Source organism: Emys orbicularis, chromosome 7 (assembly GCF_028017835.1).
Source record: "Emys orbicularis isolate rEmyOrb1 chromosome 7, rEmyOrb1.hap1, whole genome shotgun sequence".
Taxonomy (NCBI): Eukaryota; Metazoa; Chordata; order Testudines; family Emydidae; genus Emys; species Emys orbicularis.
In genome coordinates, this window is record NC_088689.1 from 73,174,217 (window position 1) to 73,193,314 (window position 19,098).

A 19,098-nucleotide genomic window follows, 5' to 3' on the forward strand; every position below is an offset into this window, starting at 1 on the left:
ACCCCAGGGCCCATCTTTCCCTTTTCCCTGCCAGTTACACTTCCTGCCCCCAGCCACTGTGGGGCTGGAGCAGTTAAGGAGACAGACCCAAGAATTTCCTTCCAACAGGGAAAGGATTTTTCCCCCTACTCAAACAGTTGAACGCTCTGAATCCCCGAGGGGCAGAGACCAGGCCTTGAAAGCAGGTTAGTGGTTGTGGCTGCTGCTGCCACTATATCACTGGAGTGGAGAGAGGGGAGCAGAGAAATGAATAGGGATGCCGGAGGTCAGCATTAAAATGCCATGGAGAAGGGGCAAATTTGGGTCCAGTGACGCTGGCCCGTGACCATGAAGGGCCTGATTTATAAAGATATGTAGGTGCCTAGAGATGCAGATAGGCATCACACTAGGTTCCTATATCCACCTCTAGGCACCTAGGTACCTTTAACCATCTACCCCAAAGAGCCGTCAGTGGCCAAGCAGCTGCTAATCCTGGGCTCTACAGAGCTCATTTAAACAAAGGGTCTCCAAGCACCATCACAAGCCACATGTTGTCATCCCCATTGTCCAGGTGCAGCCAATCCTTTGGGAAGTTCCTAGAGAGCGAGAAAGCCATATTAACCATATGCCCTATTGTAATACACACAGCACCTGTCAGTGCAAACAACAAGAGAATCCATAGCAGAAGAGGGGAAATTCATTCCCTGACTGGGAAATTACTGAACACGCAGAGTCCTGGATTGGAGTTTAGAGCTGGAAAATGTCCCTGGTTTACCTCTATTAGCAATAATCTACTGCATGCTCCTGGAATCGTCGGAGCTTATTCTTACCAGCCACGTTCCTAGTGCAAGCACTGACACCGATGGAAAGGATCCTTTCTGGCAAAGCTGTTTCAGTGGAAGCATCGGGAATGGCTACAGAAAAAACGAACGTTCAAAACGTTTGCCTTACAAGGCACATTCCTGAGGCAGCAATGGGTGGGGGGGGGGACGACACCCAGAAACAGTGAGACAGAAATCACACACCAACCCATTGAGTTCATTTAAAGCCTCCAGCAGGGGGATTTAGCCAAGGCTTGAAGCAGTTTTCTGTGACGCTTTGTCACAGGAGTGTAGGTACAAACAAACAGGAGCTCAGACAAAGGGAGTCAACACACATTTTATTAGTAAAAAGTTAATCGGCTTAAAGTGTGCGACTAAATAAGCAAAGCTTACATTAAAGTGGCCCGCCAAGAAAGGACTCCATGGAAAGAAAGTTCTAGGAAATACAATATAGTCTCTATGTTCCTTTGTAATCCAGCACTATAAATATTCATGATTCTGGGTTAATGGGGTACCCAGCTCTCTGCCACTACAATAGTTTTTTGTTTATTCTCAGTACCATGAACTTTGGAACCATGAACCTAAATTTCAGGCCTTTGCATTCGTGCATGTTAGCAAACCCAGGGAGGGGGCTGGAGCGGAGACAAAGCAAGGAACACGTCATGGAACAGTAACAAAGGTCTGCTTGCAGGTTTTTAAAAACAGTAATAAGGGCCTTGGGGTGCACAGAGCTTCCTGCATGTCTGCATCACAACTGCCCAGAGCAGCCTGGGAGAGCGCACTGGTTCCACAACTACCCTCCCCTCTCCTGCACCGCCTCAGAAACCAGGTAGATTCCAGCCTTTCACTCATTCACTGGGCAGGAAGCAGAAGAGGCTTTAAGCGAGAAGCAGCCACAGGCATTCACGACAGAGCAGAGAATGGGGCATCCCCCTCACAAGCCCCTCACAAGCCTCTGCAAAGGGAAGGTCAGAAACAGCTAAGCGTAACCCCTCGGCCTACCACCCAGCCTGCACCACTTGTGCATTGATTAGGCATGGTCTAGTGGTCTGAGCACAGGTCTAGTGGCAGGATCTCCCCCGAGTTCTAACTCTAGTGCTCACCGCCGTCCTTGCAGAAGTCACATATGTTAAGAGGTGCTGAAACCCTGCAGCCAGCCCTGGCTTCAACTGGGTCTTAGGACACACTTCCTCAGCACTGCCCAGTGCCCCCAGGGGATCAAGAGTCTTGCCATGTTTGACATTTTTCTGAAGCCCCCAGCTCCCAGAGTCAGGTGATTACATGAGAATTTCAGCTTTTGTTTTCTTTAGCAGTAGTTTGCTGTCCTCACAGCTGGGGGAAGAAAAAGCTGAAAAACATGAATCCTAGAGGTTCGGAAATACAAATAAAAAGAAATCAACACTTTTTTTAAAAAAATCTTGTGATTTGAGACACTGTTTCCATGGGCCTGGTTCATCACTTTCGAATCCTCAGGGCTTGGATCACAAGCACTGAATAAATAAGGCCCAGACCATACAACGAGAGCGATACACATAAATCAGGCCGTGCAGGATAGCATTTCCTCACCTAGACCCACCACGATAACATGAGTCAAGGTCAATAAAGCACTTAGAAGGCAACAAGCACTGATATTTTCCTGGAACAGCTTGTGCTCTGTGCAAAAGAACAGCCTCTTTCCTCATTCAAATCACCCTTCAAAACTCCCTTCTCGCACCCGGCTATCAGCTCCAGCCCTCCATTATAACAACTTATTCCTTCAGCTTTCTGATTCCTGCCTGCACTCCTGAACTGCCCATCACCATTGCATCTGGGCGCTCAGACAGCCATTTGGCTGGGACAGGAGAGCACAGCTCCCCATTCTGCCCTTCTGGACGGCTCAATCTCCAGGCAAAGCTTGTCCCTACATGTCCCTTAGGAAGAAGGGAAGCTCACAACAGCCCCTAGCAGTGGTCCGATGCCAGCTTAGCCACACTGCTGACAGAAGCTCTTTCTAAAAGAACACCCATGGAGTGAGAAAGCTCTGCCCCTGCCCCCCCCCCCCCCATAAATGACCTCAGCTGGAGCATCAGGGCTGAATGAAGCTGCCGTTTCTGGAGTGCGGACTGGGACGTCTCCCTGAGTTGCCCTCCAGGACACACACATCACAGTGGCATCAGCAGCAGCTCTGTAACTACCGCTGTGCTGAAACATGCACTTCCAGCAGGACCGAAACCCCTTGTACACACACTAATGGCTGAATTTGCTTTCCAAATCCACTGCAATAGCACTGCAGGAGACAGTTACGTCTTCTGTGTGCGATCGGGTTAATTACTAACTTGGCGCAAAGGAGCAATTTGGCCTGAAAGTCTCTCACAAATGAGTCCCCCTTCTGTAAACCAAATCGTAGTCCCCAAGCTCCGACGACATCTCAGGGACAGGCCACTGTCACCCTTAGTCATCAGAATACATCTATGCAAGGAGAAATCAACAGGACAGCCTAGACCAACCAGCCACTTCCATTCTCCTTTGCTGCCTTCTGGCCCCAGTAACCTGCCCGCTCTCCCTCCCTAGCTCCTGCCTACAGCCCTAGAAAGCTGCTAACCCGATAGTGTTCTATGACTACCCCACAGCCATAGAAATGTAGGGCTGGAAGGGACCTTCAGAGATCACCTAGTCCATCCCCTATGCTGAGTCAGTAGCAAGTAAACCTAGACCATGCATGCAGGTGTTTGTCCAACCTTCTTAAAAACCTCCACCGACGGGGATTCCACAGCCTCCCTTGATCGCCTGTTCTAGTGCTGACCTACTCTTAGGAAGGTAGGTTGTGAATTGAAGGCACAATAGCTATTCTGGTTAATTTCCCAGTCTATAGCTATCTACCTGAGGTACACACATTAGACAACCAGTGGACTCTTCTACCTAGCAGGCAAAGGCTGGAAGTTGAAAGAAGACCATCCCCCATTTCATTTTAGTAACAAATGAGGGGAAAAAACCCAAAACTGTGGCATGTGGCTGAGTGAAAGAGGCATGTGAGAGTCTAGGGCGTGGCTGGGGGTTGGACTTGGGGAACTAATATAGGATAGCTCGAGAGAATGCAAGCAGAGTCCCGCTGACCAGGTGGAAAAAAAGTCAGCCACGGAGATGAATGCTTTTTGGAAGAGCTAAGAGTATAAACACGGAAAACGTTCTGCAGCATCAACTGAATTATGTCACCGTACAGAATGGAAAATTGGTGCGTGCTGGTCCCGGTGTTAGAACCTTCAAAGGACAGACAGGACTTAAGGAAATTCTGATGCTTAGTCACCAGGAGCCAGCAATACCCCAGCACATCCTGTAATGTCGTGTTACTTAAATACAGCAACGAAGGGAATATAGTGCACAAGGCAGCAAAAAAACAAAACAAAAATCAATAGTATCTAACTGAGCGTGATGGGAACTCGCTTCCCCCCATTAAAAGAGGTTACTTACTAGGCTACTGAATCTTTCTTAAGTCATATTTAGGTGCCCAGAAAAATGGACAGCAAGCAGCAGGTCACAGTGGTGGCGTGGGTGGGAAATGCTAACCGAAGAGTCCATGCTTTCAGATCGGATCAAAGATTAGACATTACGTGCATTTGGTTCTCGCAGCTACGCAACACCATGCGTGCCTTGTCTGAATGGTCAACTGCAGGTCGAAGTGTCATGGAACAAAATCTTCTCCTAACACTAACAATACAGCAATAAAAGGCCTACCTTCAGTTACACGGACCCCCCCCCCCCCCCACTAGGCACCCAGTGGTGATCTCACCAGAGATTTGCCTCTGCTCTCCTAGACTGGGTAGGGCTGAGGGCAGAAAAATCACAAACATCATCGTGGTAGCATCTAAGAGATGCAGTCACAGACTGCTCAGGACTGGGCACTGTACAGACAGCTCAAAGACAGTCCCTGTCCCTTACTTATGTAAAGATTATTGCAGCGTTGTCAGTAGAACTGATCAGTGATGGTCGGTCACGACCTATAAGAAAATAGTGCTTAGCATTCATTTATGAAACTAAACATTTCTTGTTAAAAACTATTTTCTTCCTGGTGGATCTGGCTATAGATATAAAAATATGACCCACTTATTAAAAGAGAGATCTTGGCATTTTGCTTTTGTATTGAAATTACACATTGTATTTTTCTTTTTTCCAATAAATAAGGAAGTCCTGTTAAAAGCAAAATGTACTCATCTGCACCACAAAAACTACTTCAATATTAAAAGCTAACTGAATTTTTAAAATCCAGTGTATTTTTCCCCACTGATGTATGTTTGCTTCCTTTGCGGATTTCACTCTGCTTGGACAATGGGATTGTCTTCACTGCACCATTTAGCTTGAGTTCGTACATTCGAGTTATTGCCCAGCTCACTTGAGAGCAGCCACGCTGCGAAATAACACCGGAGCTACACAGAGCAATTGGATGAGCAGAGACTGGATTAGCAGCTGAGTTGGAAATCAAGTTGTTGCTCCCACACTGCATTACTTAGCTGGAGTGTCAGCAGTAACACCTCCCGGACAGGCCATCTAGCTCAAGTTTAAAGTACCACTTAACTTGAGCTAGAGATTTGCACGTGTGGACAGGAGTTGGGTGGCAAAACTTGAGGTATACCTCAAGCTAACAATGCAGTGCAGACAAGCCCAATGAAACTGGTCAGTTTTACTTGGCTCATAAATAAGCCATGTCAGAGTCTGATTTCCCTGCACTAGCACAATGCTGCGGTTTTGGGGTTACAAGCTCCAAGGTAACATTTAAATAAAAAGCAGCTTTTTAAAAAAAACCTCTAAATTTGGGGGTTGAACTGCTGCCTGTAAGACACAAAAAACAAGGGAAGAATTACAACTGATCGGAAAACAGAATTTCCACCCAGCGGGAAAGGTTGACATGGAAATTTGGAACGAAAAGTTGAAACATTCAAGTTTTTCACAGAATGGGAATCCCAACATATTTTGATTCAGAAACTTTGAAACATTTTGATAAGGTACAAACATATAAACCTATTAAAATATTATCCTCCGAGTCAAAACGAAACATTGACATTATCAAAATGAAACATGGCAAAATGATTTGTTTTGACACGTCTGTCAAATTGTTGAAACAGACACGTTCCCGTGAAACATTTCAACCAAACCACATTTTCTGATGGAAACTGTTCCAAAATTTTTCAACCAGCTCTAATTAAGGCCACGTCAACTCTCTTGGGATGATAGGGGCATAGCTAATGGCATAACCATGTAGTATAGACACAGACTACAGTGATGGGAAAGGTATTTCTGTCACTGTATGAACCACCTCCCCGAGCGACAGCAGCTAGGTCAAGGATGCTTCCAATGACCTTGCTGTGTCTACGCCTGGGCCTAGGTTGGCATAGCTCCATCGTTAGGGGTGTGGATTTTTCAGATCTCTGAGAAACGTCAACCTATCCAAGCTTAAGAATTTATTTATCCTTAGCACCACCTTTACTTGAGCACTACCGCACCATCGCTTGGTGGGAATGCTTGCATCTGCCCTAATTACATCCCTCAATGAGAATGAGGAGCACTGCTTTACAGTTGCATCTAGCAATCAATACAATAATAGAGCACCGGACTGGTGGATCACAGACTCAAAACTTTAAGGCCAGAAGGGACCTTCATGATCATCTAGTCTGACCTCCTGCACAACGAAGGCCACAGAACCTCACCCACCCACTGCTGTAATAGACCCCTAACCTCTGGCTGAGTTACTGAAGTCCTCAAATCATGATTTAAAGACTTCAAGTTACAGAGACTCTACTATGTACTCCCAATGGTTTTAGCTGCTTATAACATTGCCAAACGTTAACCATTTGGGCTGAAATTTTCTGACTCAGGCTGTTTTCGGTTTGTTTTGTTTTTTTGAACATTTCAGATAAAACACTTCAGCTGTTTCTGAGATTGAGCTTAAAGAAAAACATGTTTTTAAAAAGTCTTACACACATTTGGCTGAGAAATCAGTGCCCCCATGGTTTGGAGCAAGGGCTTGGAATTTCATGGGGGAAATCACCCTGGTGCCAAGGATGTGCCTTTTGCCATCCCTCTGAAAATTTGCCCAAGTTACAAATCTTCAAAAAATTAGTTTGCATGCATGGCTGGAGCACCCACGGAAAAAAAATAGTGGGTGCTCAGCACCCACCGGGAGGCCCCACCAATCAGCTCCTCCCACTGCCCCCCAGTGAGCCCCCTGATCAGCTCCTCCTCCTCCCTCCCAGCACTTCCCGCCCACCATGGATCAGCTGTTCAGCAGCAGGCAGGAGGCACTGGGGGAGAGGGGGCAGAGTGAGGGTGGGAGGCGCTGATTGGTGTGGCCTGCCAGTGGGTGCTGGGCAGAACAGGGCGGGGCCTTGGGGGAAGGGATGGAGTAGGGGCAGGGGCAGAGCAGGGCTCGAGCACTCCTGGGGAAATGAGAAAGTCGGCGCCTGTGTTTGCACATGCTCAGTAGAGGCTTGTTAGGGTTATTTATCCAAAGATTCTATCTGCCCCGAACATGCTCCAGGAGCCTGGGGCTGATCAGGACTTCCCCTGCAATTGTTACTCCTAGCTGCTGTGGGATGCTAGTCACCAGAACCAAGAGACAGGAGACTTGCCACTACTCTCACGGCCTCCCCTGCTGGCACCCAGGCAGTGAGAAGGAAGCTGGCTGACTAATGCAGAAGGGACAAGAACTGGATTTATGGGGAGGGGTACTGGAGGGTAGTAGATTGGGACAAGGAGCCTAGAGGGAAGACGACTGGCTGTGTAGGGAGATTGAAAGCTAGCAGGGGCAAAGGGGAGGAGGAAGACTGGGACTGGCATGAAAAATCTGGGGGTGGAGAATGAGAAAAGACAGGACAGGGCAGAAAGATCCAGGCCTGGGGGAGAACTGAGGAAGACGATTCTAAGATGTGTGAATTCTGCAAAAGTAATTCTGAATTCTTCCCAGCACTGCATTAAAAAAAAAATAAAAATCAATTGGCAGCTGAGAAATCTGAGCTGGTGGGTCACCGGTACATCTTATTCCGATGCAGATTTTGACTGGAATAGAGTAAAATAAAACATTCAGCAGTCCTGCTCCTCGCTCTCACATTTCTTCTAGAGTTTTCTCGGCAAACAGTTCATTTCCCACTTTGTTATATATTCTGAATTCAGTAACTTTGACCAGGTGCATTTTCCTGGGGGCCAAAGTTTATGAGGATTCAAAACAACTTCTGGGGCAGAGTCTTAACGTGATGCTGAGCCGCTGCATGTTCAGGAAGCTGCTGCAGACCTCAGTAATAAAAGGCAATTTATATCAGGTAAACAGGAAGAGGCTGTTTTTAGACCATTAAACAACTCTAGGAGTGCCGAGCTTGCCTATAGTAAACATGCCCAAGTAAAAAACAACAAGTCATCAGGATTTCTAAATCAATAACCAATCAACCTCCCAGTCAGCCACTCCCTGCCAGGGGATCTTTCAGCCTTGCAAATGCTGGAGTGGACTACAATGCTGAACAAGGTATCCTCTCTTCTGCCAGGGAAGCTAAACATTTCTGTAACCTTAACTCAGTTGGAGGCTCAGATAGAAAAGATGACAAAAGCCAAAAATCCTGGTCAGTGGGATCAAGCCAATGGCTAATCAGCGTCACGGGGCAGTGAGGGCAGATTTCAGCCCTAGCCAAAGGCAGCTAGGCTGCAGACTGACCCCTGCAATCCTCAGGATCCAAGGCAGAAAGATTATTTGGTGTCCCCACAGGGAAAGGATATAGGAACCTACTTACCTGCAGGGAAACCCTGTACTAAGCTGTGCAGGAGGACTCCGCATAAGAAATCATACAGCACCCCCAGGAAGAAATCGAACAGACTCTCCAGTGGAGAATGGCATAATGAATCACAGCGCCCTCTTCTGGCTAGATACTCATCTGGGTCCCTGCTTCTCAGGTGGCCAGATCTTCTCCAGCTGGGTCGCGGAGAGGAAAGGGGAGATTAGTAAGGGAGCACATTCATTACAGCTGGTACCCTGCTCCAAAGAGCTAAATGAGACACAGCAAATAAAGCCATGGCACGAAGTAAGTCTACAGCTTGGGTAAGTGAGAACATGGGCATTAATGATGGGGGGGAAAAGACACTAGGGCCAGATTATAGGCCTGGGGGAGAGGGAGCATGGACCTGCCACGGAGAGAGAAAGGGAGACAGAGGAGGTCAGAAGGAAAGATTTACACACAGGCAGTGGGACAATTGTCCAAACATCGGCACTGCCAACTCTGGTGCTATTTGCAGTTTTTCTTAAAGCCCCAGCTGCTGGAGTCAAGTGATACCAGGAGAATCTGCTTCCATTAAAAAAAAAAAAAAGTTTCCAGACTTCATGGTTAGAGAAAAGGTTGAAACCTGACCTCAGTGCTCTCTAACAGCACAGAAGGCCCAAAGTACAATAGGTAATCCTTTAAAAAATTAATCAATTTTTAAACCACTTGGGGGGGGATATTCTGCAAGGGGGGGCTGACTTGTGAATTTGCAACACTGACATCTCCAATGACCTGTGCTGATCCCACATTTAGACATTCAAGCCCACAGCGAGGTCCTCGATTCATAAACCCAAATGCAGACTTGGATGCCACCCACACTGACCACATGGCTCTTTGTCCCCCTCTAGTGATTAGGCCAGGTAGAGACATTTCTGAGTCTGCTACTGCCTGCAAGCTAACAGCCTGCGTCCCTTAGCTCTGGCAATAGAGGGAGATACTTTTAGATCTAGACACACACACGGCCAGTCCATGCAGATTAAGCCTGCATTCTAATTTAAGCATTAAGTCTAAGTACTGGGGCTTGCGATGCCTGTAGGAACCCTGTGTATAGTGAGATTAACCCTGGCCCATTCTTAAACACATGGCTAGAAGGTTGGTGTCACCTAATTTAATTTCTTTCCTGGTTCCTGGACCCTTGACACAATTTTATTCTTGTTGCACTTATAGATTTTCTTCTAATGAACTTCCTGTTAAATAGCTCCTGTTTCACTTATGATGTAGTCAGGAGCCAATCAAGAGAAAAGCCCTCAGTATGGTTAATTAACTCACCTTTAAAAAAAAAAAAAAAATCATGCTGCAGTTCCTAGGCTCCCAGAACTTACACAGATCATTTCAGCCATCAATGAAATGCAGCCACTTCTGGGGTAGAACATGACAGCTATTTAACAGTGTACAGCAGCACCGCACAGTAGTTTAGGACAGGAAGTGAAGTCTAAAATAGCCAAATAATTATGTTCCACTCATTTCAACCTGCGGACTGATGACTCTGGGCATTACCCTGTGTGGTGCAGAGTACCCTCAGCTCCAGATCAGCCTCTCGGGGGCGCATGGCCCAGTGTGTGTCAGATGCTCACCAGATAAGGATGCCATGGTGGCCATAGGGTGCATCTTACAGAAGCGGGGAGCTCCAGATAGCTTTGAGACATCTGACCTGGCCTCATGACGCAGGTTAGCATCATCACTGCTTCGCAGACAGGGCAGAGGTGGAAAATGAGAGGTCAGCCAGTGAGCAAGGAGTAGAAGCCAGGTCTCGGGACTCCCCGTCCTCTGGCCTTCACCAATGGAGCAGCCTTGCTTTGTCCCCGCTCCCCCCAAGACCTTGTCCCCATCAGCGAAGCACACTTTTATCGCAAGCGGAGACCCTAAGACGCATACAGGCTGCAGAGCCTAGCACTGATGCAAATATTGCTGCAAGCGAGGCAGAAAAAGCCACAGTGTTGGGGTGGGAAGCTCTCGAGTTGCTAAATGCAACAGACTAACCCCTTCCCTGCTGTTTCCCCTGGCAGGTTGCAGGAGGGCCTGGTTGGCTGTCTCCCCACGGTGGTCTGGGAATGAACTGACTATTCATTGACCTGCAGCTAAGAGATGGTCATGGTGAATGAGGACAGGTGGATAAAGGCTGCTGGAGACAGTGTGTACACACACAGTAGTGATCTCGCTGTTTGCAGTTGGAGATGCAATGCAGCAGAGCTGGAGTCATGGAAAGGGTTTTAAGGCAGTTTTCTCTGTAAGCTCTATTGGACACTCCCCATCTAATGTCTATGGTTTAAAAAATATTCCTAAACTACCTACTTCTTGTTTGAAATTTAGCATTTGGGATCTCGTGGCATGGAGAACTTTTGTGGGCAGGCTTAAAATGAATTGAGCAAAGGTCTCTAGAGATATGTGCGTGAGGTTTTTCACTTTTTGGAGAGTCTTCTAACTTCTCTGGGAACAGCATGTCAAAACCAGCTCAGTCTAAGAGCACCTACCCATAACATGGTTGATGCATTTGTCCTATAGAAGACTTAGTACACTGGACTGTATCTGGACTTCAGAATTTGGTGCATGTGTTTGGGGTGGGAGAGGAATGAGGTACAGGTGGATTTAGGGCATAAGACTTACTAAAAGAGGCTGGGTGGTTAATTTTGAAGTTATTTGCCATGAATCCTTAAACCTTTTGCAAGCTCATTGAGGTCTCTGTGGAGGTTATAAACTTCTTGAGATCTGGTTGAGTGTATAAACCTCATAGGCGTGCAGCTACTGTAACCCCAGTAGCGTTGGTTGATTGCTAATTCCACAGGGTTCTTACTGTGTCAAATCCTTCAGTCAAATCGACCTGCGTGAAGGAATTTAGAACCCACGCAATGTTTCTGCAAATCTTCTAATTTCCACAAATTAAACAAGGTGCTTCCCAATCCCACAGGTCGAAAGCCCACTGTTAAGACTGCAGTGAGTGGAGCAGGCTGGGTGGGGCTGTGACCCAGGCTAGCTTCTGACCATGTTGTATGTTCCTTGCCAGGGCGCCAGACTTCCTGTGCTATGTTTGCTGCACTTAGGCCCTGGGCTGTGACTTCAAGTTACCCAGACATCCCACCCCTTTATTTCATTTCATTACCGCTTCCAGCGCCTTAGCAAGTCGCTGTGGAATGGGCACTGTTCTGCACATGACTGTCAGAGGGCTGTAGCTTGGTCCAATCAAAACCCATTTCCTTTGGAACAAACAGCACAGCTCCTCCATGGAGGCAGAGCCAGGCGACGGAATCAAACAAAGGGAAACTCAGGCAAAACATTGGGAAGTTTCCCTCAGGGTGAAATCAATTAAGATGTGGCACCATCTCTATGGGGAAGGGGTTTAACCCCATTACTTGGGGCATTTAAAATGGGACAGAACAAAGAACTGAAGAAGAGACTGGAGGGAACAATCCTGCTTGAGCCCCATTCAGCTCATGACTCCATGGGCATCCCTGGGTACCCACTATTCCATGTCAGGCAACAAGCAGGCTACCTTCTCCCCCCTTCCAGAGAACATTTCTAGGCTGCCTGGCTGCAGGAACAACCTTGAGAACGTGAGCCGAGAGGAGCCGTTGCAGTGATGCCTGCCTGAGTCTCCAGGGAGCCTGAAACAAACAGAGGTGTGAATTGTTCCACTCACCTCCGTTCAGGCCCTGTGGCCTCGGAAGCAGACATTTCCCCAAAATGCGACAGAACGCAGCCTTTTGCTGCAGCACTGGCTATTGTCTTGTCTCCTTGCCCTGCTGGGACTTGCCCGCCGCGGCCTTGCACTCTCCATCTTTCCCCCGACAAGGGGGGGGGGGGGTTCGGTGGGTCCCAGCGCTAGCTCCCTGCTCTGCTCCAGGCAGCTGCGAGTGAGAGCTGGAGTCCAGCTTGCCCCTGGCAGGAGCCAGAAGCACAGACTGGCGAGCGGGGCTGCCTGGAGGAGGGCAGCTGAGGCCTGGGGAGGGATGAGTGCTGAAGCAAGCAACGAGCTCTGGACTGCCCTGGCACATAGTGGGGGAGGGGGGAGCAGGGGAGGGTTTGGAACTGGGCCATTTCAACAATGCAGGAGCCAAGCCCAACAGTTACATCAGTGAGTATTTTCTACTATGAGCCAGGGAACCCTGTGATTGGAGGTGGAGGGCGGGAGGGAGGAAGAAGGCAAGCTAACATTTACACAGAGTTTAGTCTCATTGCTCCATGGAGAACAGGGCCCCGCAGACATGTATGTGCCAGCTCCAAGATTCCAGAAGGCTCACAATTTCCTGCACTGCAGATTCATCCACTCATGCACTGCGCTGCTCCAGCACAGCTCTCCTCCTCCCTTGTTGGATCCTAGCCTACACCACCACCACTTACTCCATCTATCCCGTTAGCCCCACCTGTGCAACTGCTATCCCAACTCTCTCTCCTCCACTCCATGCCACAAACCCTGCCCTCCCCAAGTTTCCAGTCACATCTTCCTGGCACAGCAGCATTCCCATTCTACAGACCAGGGACATGAGGGGCAGAGAGGCTTAGGGACCCGCTCAAGGTCACTCAGCATCAGAACCCAGGAGTCCTGGCACCCAAGTCCACGCTGTAACGACATGACACACCGCCACGTCGCTATTACTAACAGAGTGAAAGCAAGCGCTACAATTCCATCCGACGACAGAGTCCCAAAGAAAGGAAATTAATTACTACTTGCAGGGCAATAATTAGCTCATATTTATGCCCCTAGCCTGTCCCCTTTCAGCCTCGGTCAGCACATGCATACAGCATGTCCCCTACCCTACATTGGACACACATGGATAAGAGCTCAGAGTACGCACAGGCAACTGGACTTCTGAAGACCCTGTTTGATCACATAACATTGGGCAGGCGCAATTTCCTCTCATTCCACATGGGAGCGAGGCACTGGGACAAAGGTACAGCACTCCTCATTCAGCCAGCAGCCTGTTAACACTTACACCTACCTCCAGTTCCAGGGCAGGGAATGAGACACACCTGCTACAGCTGGAGGGGAATGAGACAAACCTGGTACGCCTGTGGGGCAAAGTGCATCTGCCACCAGCCAGGGAGATAATCTGTTACCCAGGGGCAGGCAGCAAAAATGGTGTGAGAAACATCGCTGCACCTGCCATCAGTTAAAGGAGTGGGAGGAAGTGGGACATGAGATACATTGTGCCCCTCTGCCCATACAGATCTATCTGCCACGTGGCCCTGAGTGACAAGGATGCAGATGCAAAGGTAACACACTGGGGCTAGATGAGTCAATGCTTCTTCCCACCTGCAGTCTCTCTGTTGGTAGGAGCAGTCTCCCAGGCCCCCTGCTGGAAGGAAAGATACATACTTACCACATCAGGTACTGTGCCATTAGAAGAATATCGATCCTGTAAACACCTGAGTCTCCGTCACACATGTAGGTTTTTTTTTCTTTATGGACATAAGTTAAAATCAAAATAGGACACACAATCCAAAATAACTGTGCACAGAGACGTGTGCCAGAATAACTAGAGGTGAATTACAGCCTATTTCGTTATTTTGATTCCAGTTTGTGAGCAGACAAGTCCTTATGGTTTAAGGCCAAGCATTTCAGAAGTGGGTGCCTATTCTGTTTGCAAAGTATCCACAATTGCTCCCAAAACTGTTTAAATGGATAACCTCACTCTGATCTGTGCCCAGGCTTTGGCAGTTTAACCGAGTCAGTTAGGACAAACACCATTGGTTTAAGGCAGATCTCGAGGTTATACATTTCCCATCCATAACTGCACAGAGATCTAGCAGAGAACATTTGCTGCATTCTCTTTAAAAACCTTAGTGTCCCCGTGTAGATCTTGATGAGAATTGTTAAGCACAGCCAGTTCTGTAAATTACACTGACAATTCTAACCAAGCAAGATGACTGTTCAAGACAGCCAGTGGATTCTCTTTCTTGTTAAGACATTGCTCTGTTCTCCTGTGCGATAGATAAGTGCTGAAATATTAACTGTAATAGTCCAAAATGCAAGTGCTTATAGTAGCAATAACAGTGGTTATATCCTGGCATTTCAGGCAGCCAGATGCTTTGATCCCTGAAACATTAAGTTTTGGGAAGGAATTCCCACCCTTTCCCTAATAGCTTCTCTCCTACACTCAGAGCTGCCCTCCCCCCCATTTATTTGTCTACAGAGAAGCATACGTGGAATTCAGCTGCGTATAAGCCCACAGCCCTGACTGGTTTAATTAAATAGCATTTCTACTATAGCACTCTTATCTACAGGTGGGTAAGCCCGATTCAACACCAACAGTCTCGAGCCTGGGCATATATATTTAGGCACCACCTGAAAGTGGCCCAATTTTCTGAAATGCTGAGCACCTGCACCTCCTGTTGAAGGTGAGGTGACTCCCATGGTTTGAAACCTCTGTTTCCAGAGAGGACCCACAATTGTTAACCTTTACAAAATATTTTGCACTCTCTCTCTCTAATCACTTTACAGATAGTTACGCGTCTGGTAGATAAGTACTGCCGCCAATTTATAGATGGAGAAATGGACACATGGACAAGTCTTGACAATACTCCTCAGTAAAACTAAGAAGAACCACACTGGAGCCTGCACCAGCAGTAGCACAGCCCTGGACAGAGGCAGCAGCTGCAGGGAAGGAAGCAGTGAAACTAACAAGAATTACATTGGTTTCACTCTGCTGCTGCTGCTGGGGGAAGCTCTGAGCAGAGAGACATCACACACGGGGAAAGGATCGCCCACAAACTATGGCTACTGGAGAGGTGTGACAAGACCTACCCCACCCACCGTTCACACAGAAGCCTGGAGTCAGTGGGGCAGATAGTGAACTGCCCCATCCCAAAGACTAGTGCATGGAGTGTGGGGTGGAGGGGGGAAGAGAAGAGAAAACCTCTTCCCTGTTCCACCAGCCAAGAGAGGGCACTCGCTTCAAATGCCTCAGACACCAGCTAGTCGAAGGCTGATAGGAAAGATAGTCCTTCCAAACAAGGTTGAGGGTCGGCATCCTGACGGGAATCCCGGCTCACAAAACACAGAAGCATATTAAAAAGCAGAGACACGACGACTTCCATACCCCAATTCTGAAGTTTACAAGGGGCAGCTGGGCCAACGTGCACTGAAATGATTTTGGCGTCGCCTTAACATTGCTACTTGTCTCTGCGGGAGGTGTGACATCAGGTCAGGCGAGTATATTTATACACACGTTCTGTTGTTAGAAACAGAAGTAAGCTCAGAAAACATTTCTTCATTACCATTGGATTCCAGAATGGAATTTCAGACCCAAGAAAGACCATAATTAATTTAAATTCCATCGCTAAGGCACTTCAGTCAGATCAAATCTCTAACTGCCTGGCCTAGCGAACAGAAGAGAATACCACACTTGGCAAATATATACCTTTTAAAAGGAATCGGCCACAACCCATCAACCTGAATTTCCTATTTTGATCACAATTACAAATGAGGCAGGCGAGCTAGTCATAAAACCCATCAGCAGAGTTCTTGCAATCGGTGTATGTAACAAATGCACATAAGAGCTGTACAACTCCCCGGCAGCGTCCAGATGCTTCAGTGCTTCCAGAATACTTGTAGATGCAAACCCAAGTGAGCAGCCTACAGAACGCCAAGCCGTAGATGTTCAAAATGCCCCTGGGTCCTGTCCCCGTCCATCACTTGCTGGCTTACTGGACTCACCCCTGTCTCCTTTAATTAACAGGGGAATGAAGGAGTGTGCAGCCCAGGATGAGGGGAGGCAAACATGGGCTCTCCTGGATTTAGGACCTGCAGTAAGCTTCATTCCTGGCTGGTTGCTTCTATCCCCCCCCGACACTCAGCTACAAGATAACCGAGGAACTTTTCATCCAAATTGGGGTAATCTCGGAGCCGGGAGATGCTGCTTCAATCCGGAAGCAAGATCCCCGCTTTATTCCCTACCAGCCCTGCCTGGGGCGGTCCCAGTCCCTGCTGTCACCTTCCCCAGCTCAGCCTGGAGCGATGCACTGCCCAGAGCCTCGGCAGGCTTCTCAGCCCCCCGTTACACTAACGCGTTCTGCTCGGGGAGCGCAGCCTGAGTTTGCCTCCTTCGCAGCCTCCAGCGCTGTGCAGCTGTTTGCCGCACCTGGGACGGGACAAGCCCCCCGGGGCAGCTGCTAGCTCCAGCCCGGGCCAGGACACGGGCGCAGGAAGCGCTGGACAGGGAAGTTCTTGCAGCAGCAGGGGGGAGGCGGATCTGCCCAGCCAGGCGCCGGCAAACTTGACCCGGGAGTCCCCCCCACTCACACCTACCGGCTTTGCAGGGGTCGCGGTACCCCGGCTGCTGCTCCAGGCTCTCCTCCTCCGCCAGCCCCCAGGAGCCGGGCGCGCCGCGGGCAGCCGGCACCCGCAGAAGTAGTAGTAGTAGCAGCAGCAGGGTCCCGAGAGGGGCAGCCCAGCCCATAGCGGCTGCAGAGCGAAGCCCGGGGCGGGCTAGGGGCGGCTACAGCGGCCGCCGGGCACTGCACGGAGCTCCCCGCGCCGGCTGCCTCTGCCGGGGGCGATGCAGCTGCGCTTGCAGCTGGGGCAGGGCAGGAGCGGTGCCGGGCTCCCGCCCCCGCCGCGGTCTGGCTGGGCTCAGCCCCCGTCACTCAGGGCACGAGAAAGCCAATCCGCAAGCACCCGCGCCCCGGCTCCTCCTTCCAGGGGAAGCCCTGCGAGCCGCGGGGGCGGCGGGGCAGAGTCGGGAGGGAGGGGGGCGCTGCGGGCTGGAGAGGTTCCTTCGCCTCCTCGGAGCTGCTGCTGCGAAGCAGGAAAGAGGCAAAGAACCGGGCCCAGGAGCGCACCTGGGCTCAGCCAGCCAAGCCCAGCCCGCAGCCTCACCTACGCATCTGCCCCCGGGACTGGCCTGGGAGCCCAGACCTGCCCGCAGCGCTATGGGAGATCCCTGGCTTCCCCATCGCCCGGAGCACAACTCGCCTCCAGCACTGCAGCCGGTACCCTATTCTCCCAGCCCTACCCACCAAATACCCTGAGAGAAGCTGCTTCCATGCAGAAATACCTCCCGCCTCTGACCACACACTTCTAGCTGTCACCTACTACCCCACACTGGAACTCATACAGGGTAACAAACAGCTACAACCCATACTGGATGGGGATCCCCCCCCCCCAAACATTTTTCTTGAACCCCCTCTTCTGACCTTCAAACAACCACCCAAGTCTTTCCAAGCTCATTTCCAGAAGCAAGCTCCCTGCCAATCAGGACCCCCCCCCCCACACCCCCACAAGATCCTTGGGTTCACATGCTTATCACAACATGTGATGTACTTCAACCAGTGCGCTAAATGCACCAACAGCAGCTAAGGTGGGTGAAACCAGACAATCACTACACTCCAGTGAACTCACACAGGAAAACGATAAGACAAACACCACATCACCTGTGGGTGAGCCCTTCTCACAAAGAAGCGATCACTGCATATCTGACCTCTCAGTCCTCATCCTCAATGAGAACCTGCACAACACTTTCCAAAGACAAACTTGGGAGCTTCAATTCATAACCTTGCTAGATACTAAAAACCACGGACTGAACAGACACTAGATTTATGGCTTATTACAACAATCCTTAACTCACTAACAACCTCTGTCTCCAACTCACTATGACTGGAGCAGTCTTAATGGTCCACTTCACCTCCAATGGTCCATTGAATGACCATTCATACTACTTCTAAGGAATCATTGCCACCTCATGTTTAGCTGTGACACTCGTAGTACCTTCTCCAGACCTGAAGAAGAGCTGTGTGTGAGCACAAAAGCTTCTCTCTCACCAATAGAAGTTGGTCCAATAAAATATATTACCTCACCCCCCTTGTCTCCAACCACTTACAGAGAGCGAAACTGAGGTTAAGTGTCATGTCATAGGTCACACAGGAAGCAAAGGACAACACTCCAGTCTTCCCAATGCCTACTTCTCTGCACCAGCCACTGGAGTCTCACCCAGCAGCCCATCACTTGCTCCAGCCTAGGACTCACAGGGTTCGCCCGGAACAGGTTCAGTAGTTACCCCAATGCCCCTTTAAAACTATTCAAACCAGCCTCAGGAAGACAACTGAGAAAAAGTAGCCAGCACTCAGATAGTCCTTATGGAAGTGGGGTTGTGATCCAGAGCAGCGAGCCAGCCTATGAGCCTCCTAGCCCTGAGGACCAGCAAGGACTCCCACAGGATCTTCGCCAGCCTCTGGTCAGCCAAGCAGCCATCCCTGACCATCCTGCATTTCTCCAGGAAATTAACCTCAGAAGTCAAGCTCTGCTCCAGATGGACCAACACAGGAGACTGATTAGTCACCTCTGCTGCCAGCCACATGCAGTAAGAGCTCCTCCCTTCCTAGTCTATCTAGGCGCTCCTCTGGCATCAGTATTAGCACTATATCCCTTTGCCCACACCTGTACAATCCCATCCAGCAGGACTTGCCTCTTGCAGCAAAATCCCATCCTTTGTGCCTGGTACCTCTAACTGTAGAAGAGGCGGCACTGATTTTCTGCAGCAACCTGGAAGCAGTTTAAATGAACAGCAGAGTCAGGTTTTGAGAGCTACAGATAG

General features: G+C 49.3%; 1 protein-coding gene across 1 annotated transcript in view; it reads right to left on the minus strand.

Moving 5' to 3' along the window:
- The window catches only part of TLL2 (tolloid like 2), a 197,353-nt gene extending 180,388 nt beyond the window's left edge, over positions 1-16,965 (minus strand). Inside the window, exon 1 of the mRNA XM_065407272.1 lies at positions 16,815-16,965. Coding sequence (XP_065263344.1) covers positions 16,815-16,965 — 151 coding nt within the window. The remainder of the gene's footprint in view (positions 1-16,814) is intronic.
- Between the last annotated feature and the right edge of the window lie 2,133 nt (positions 16,966-19,098).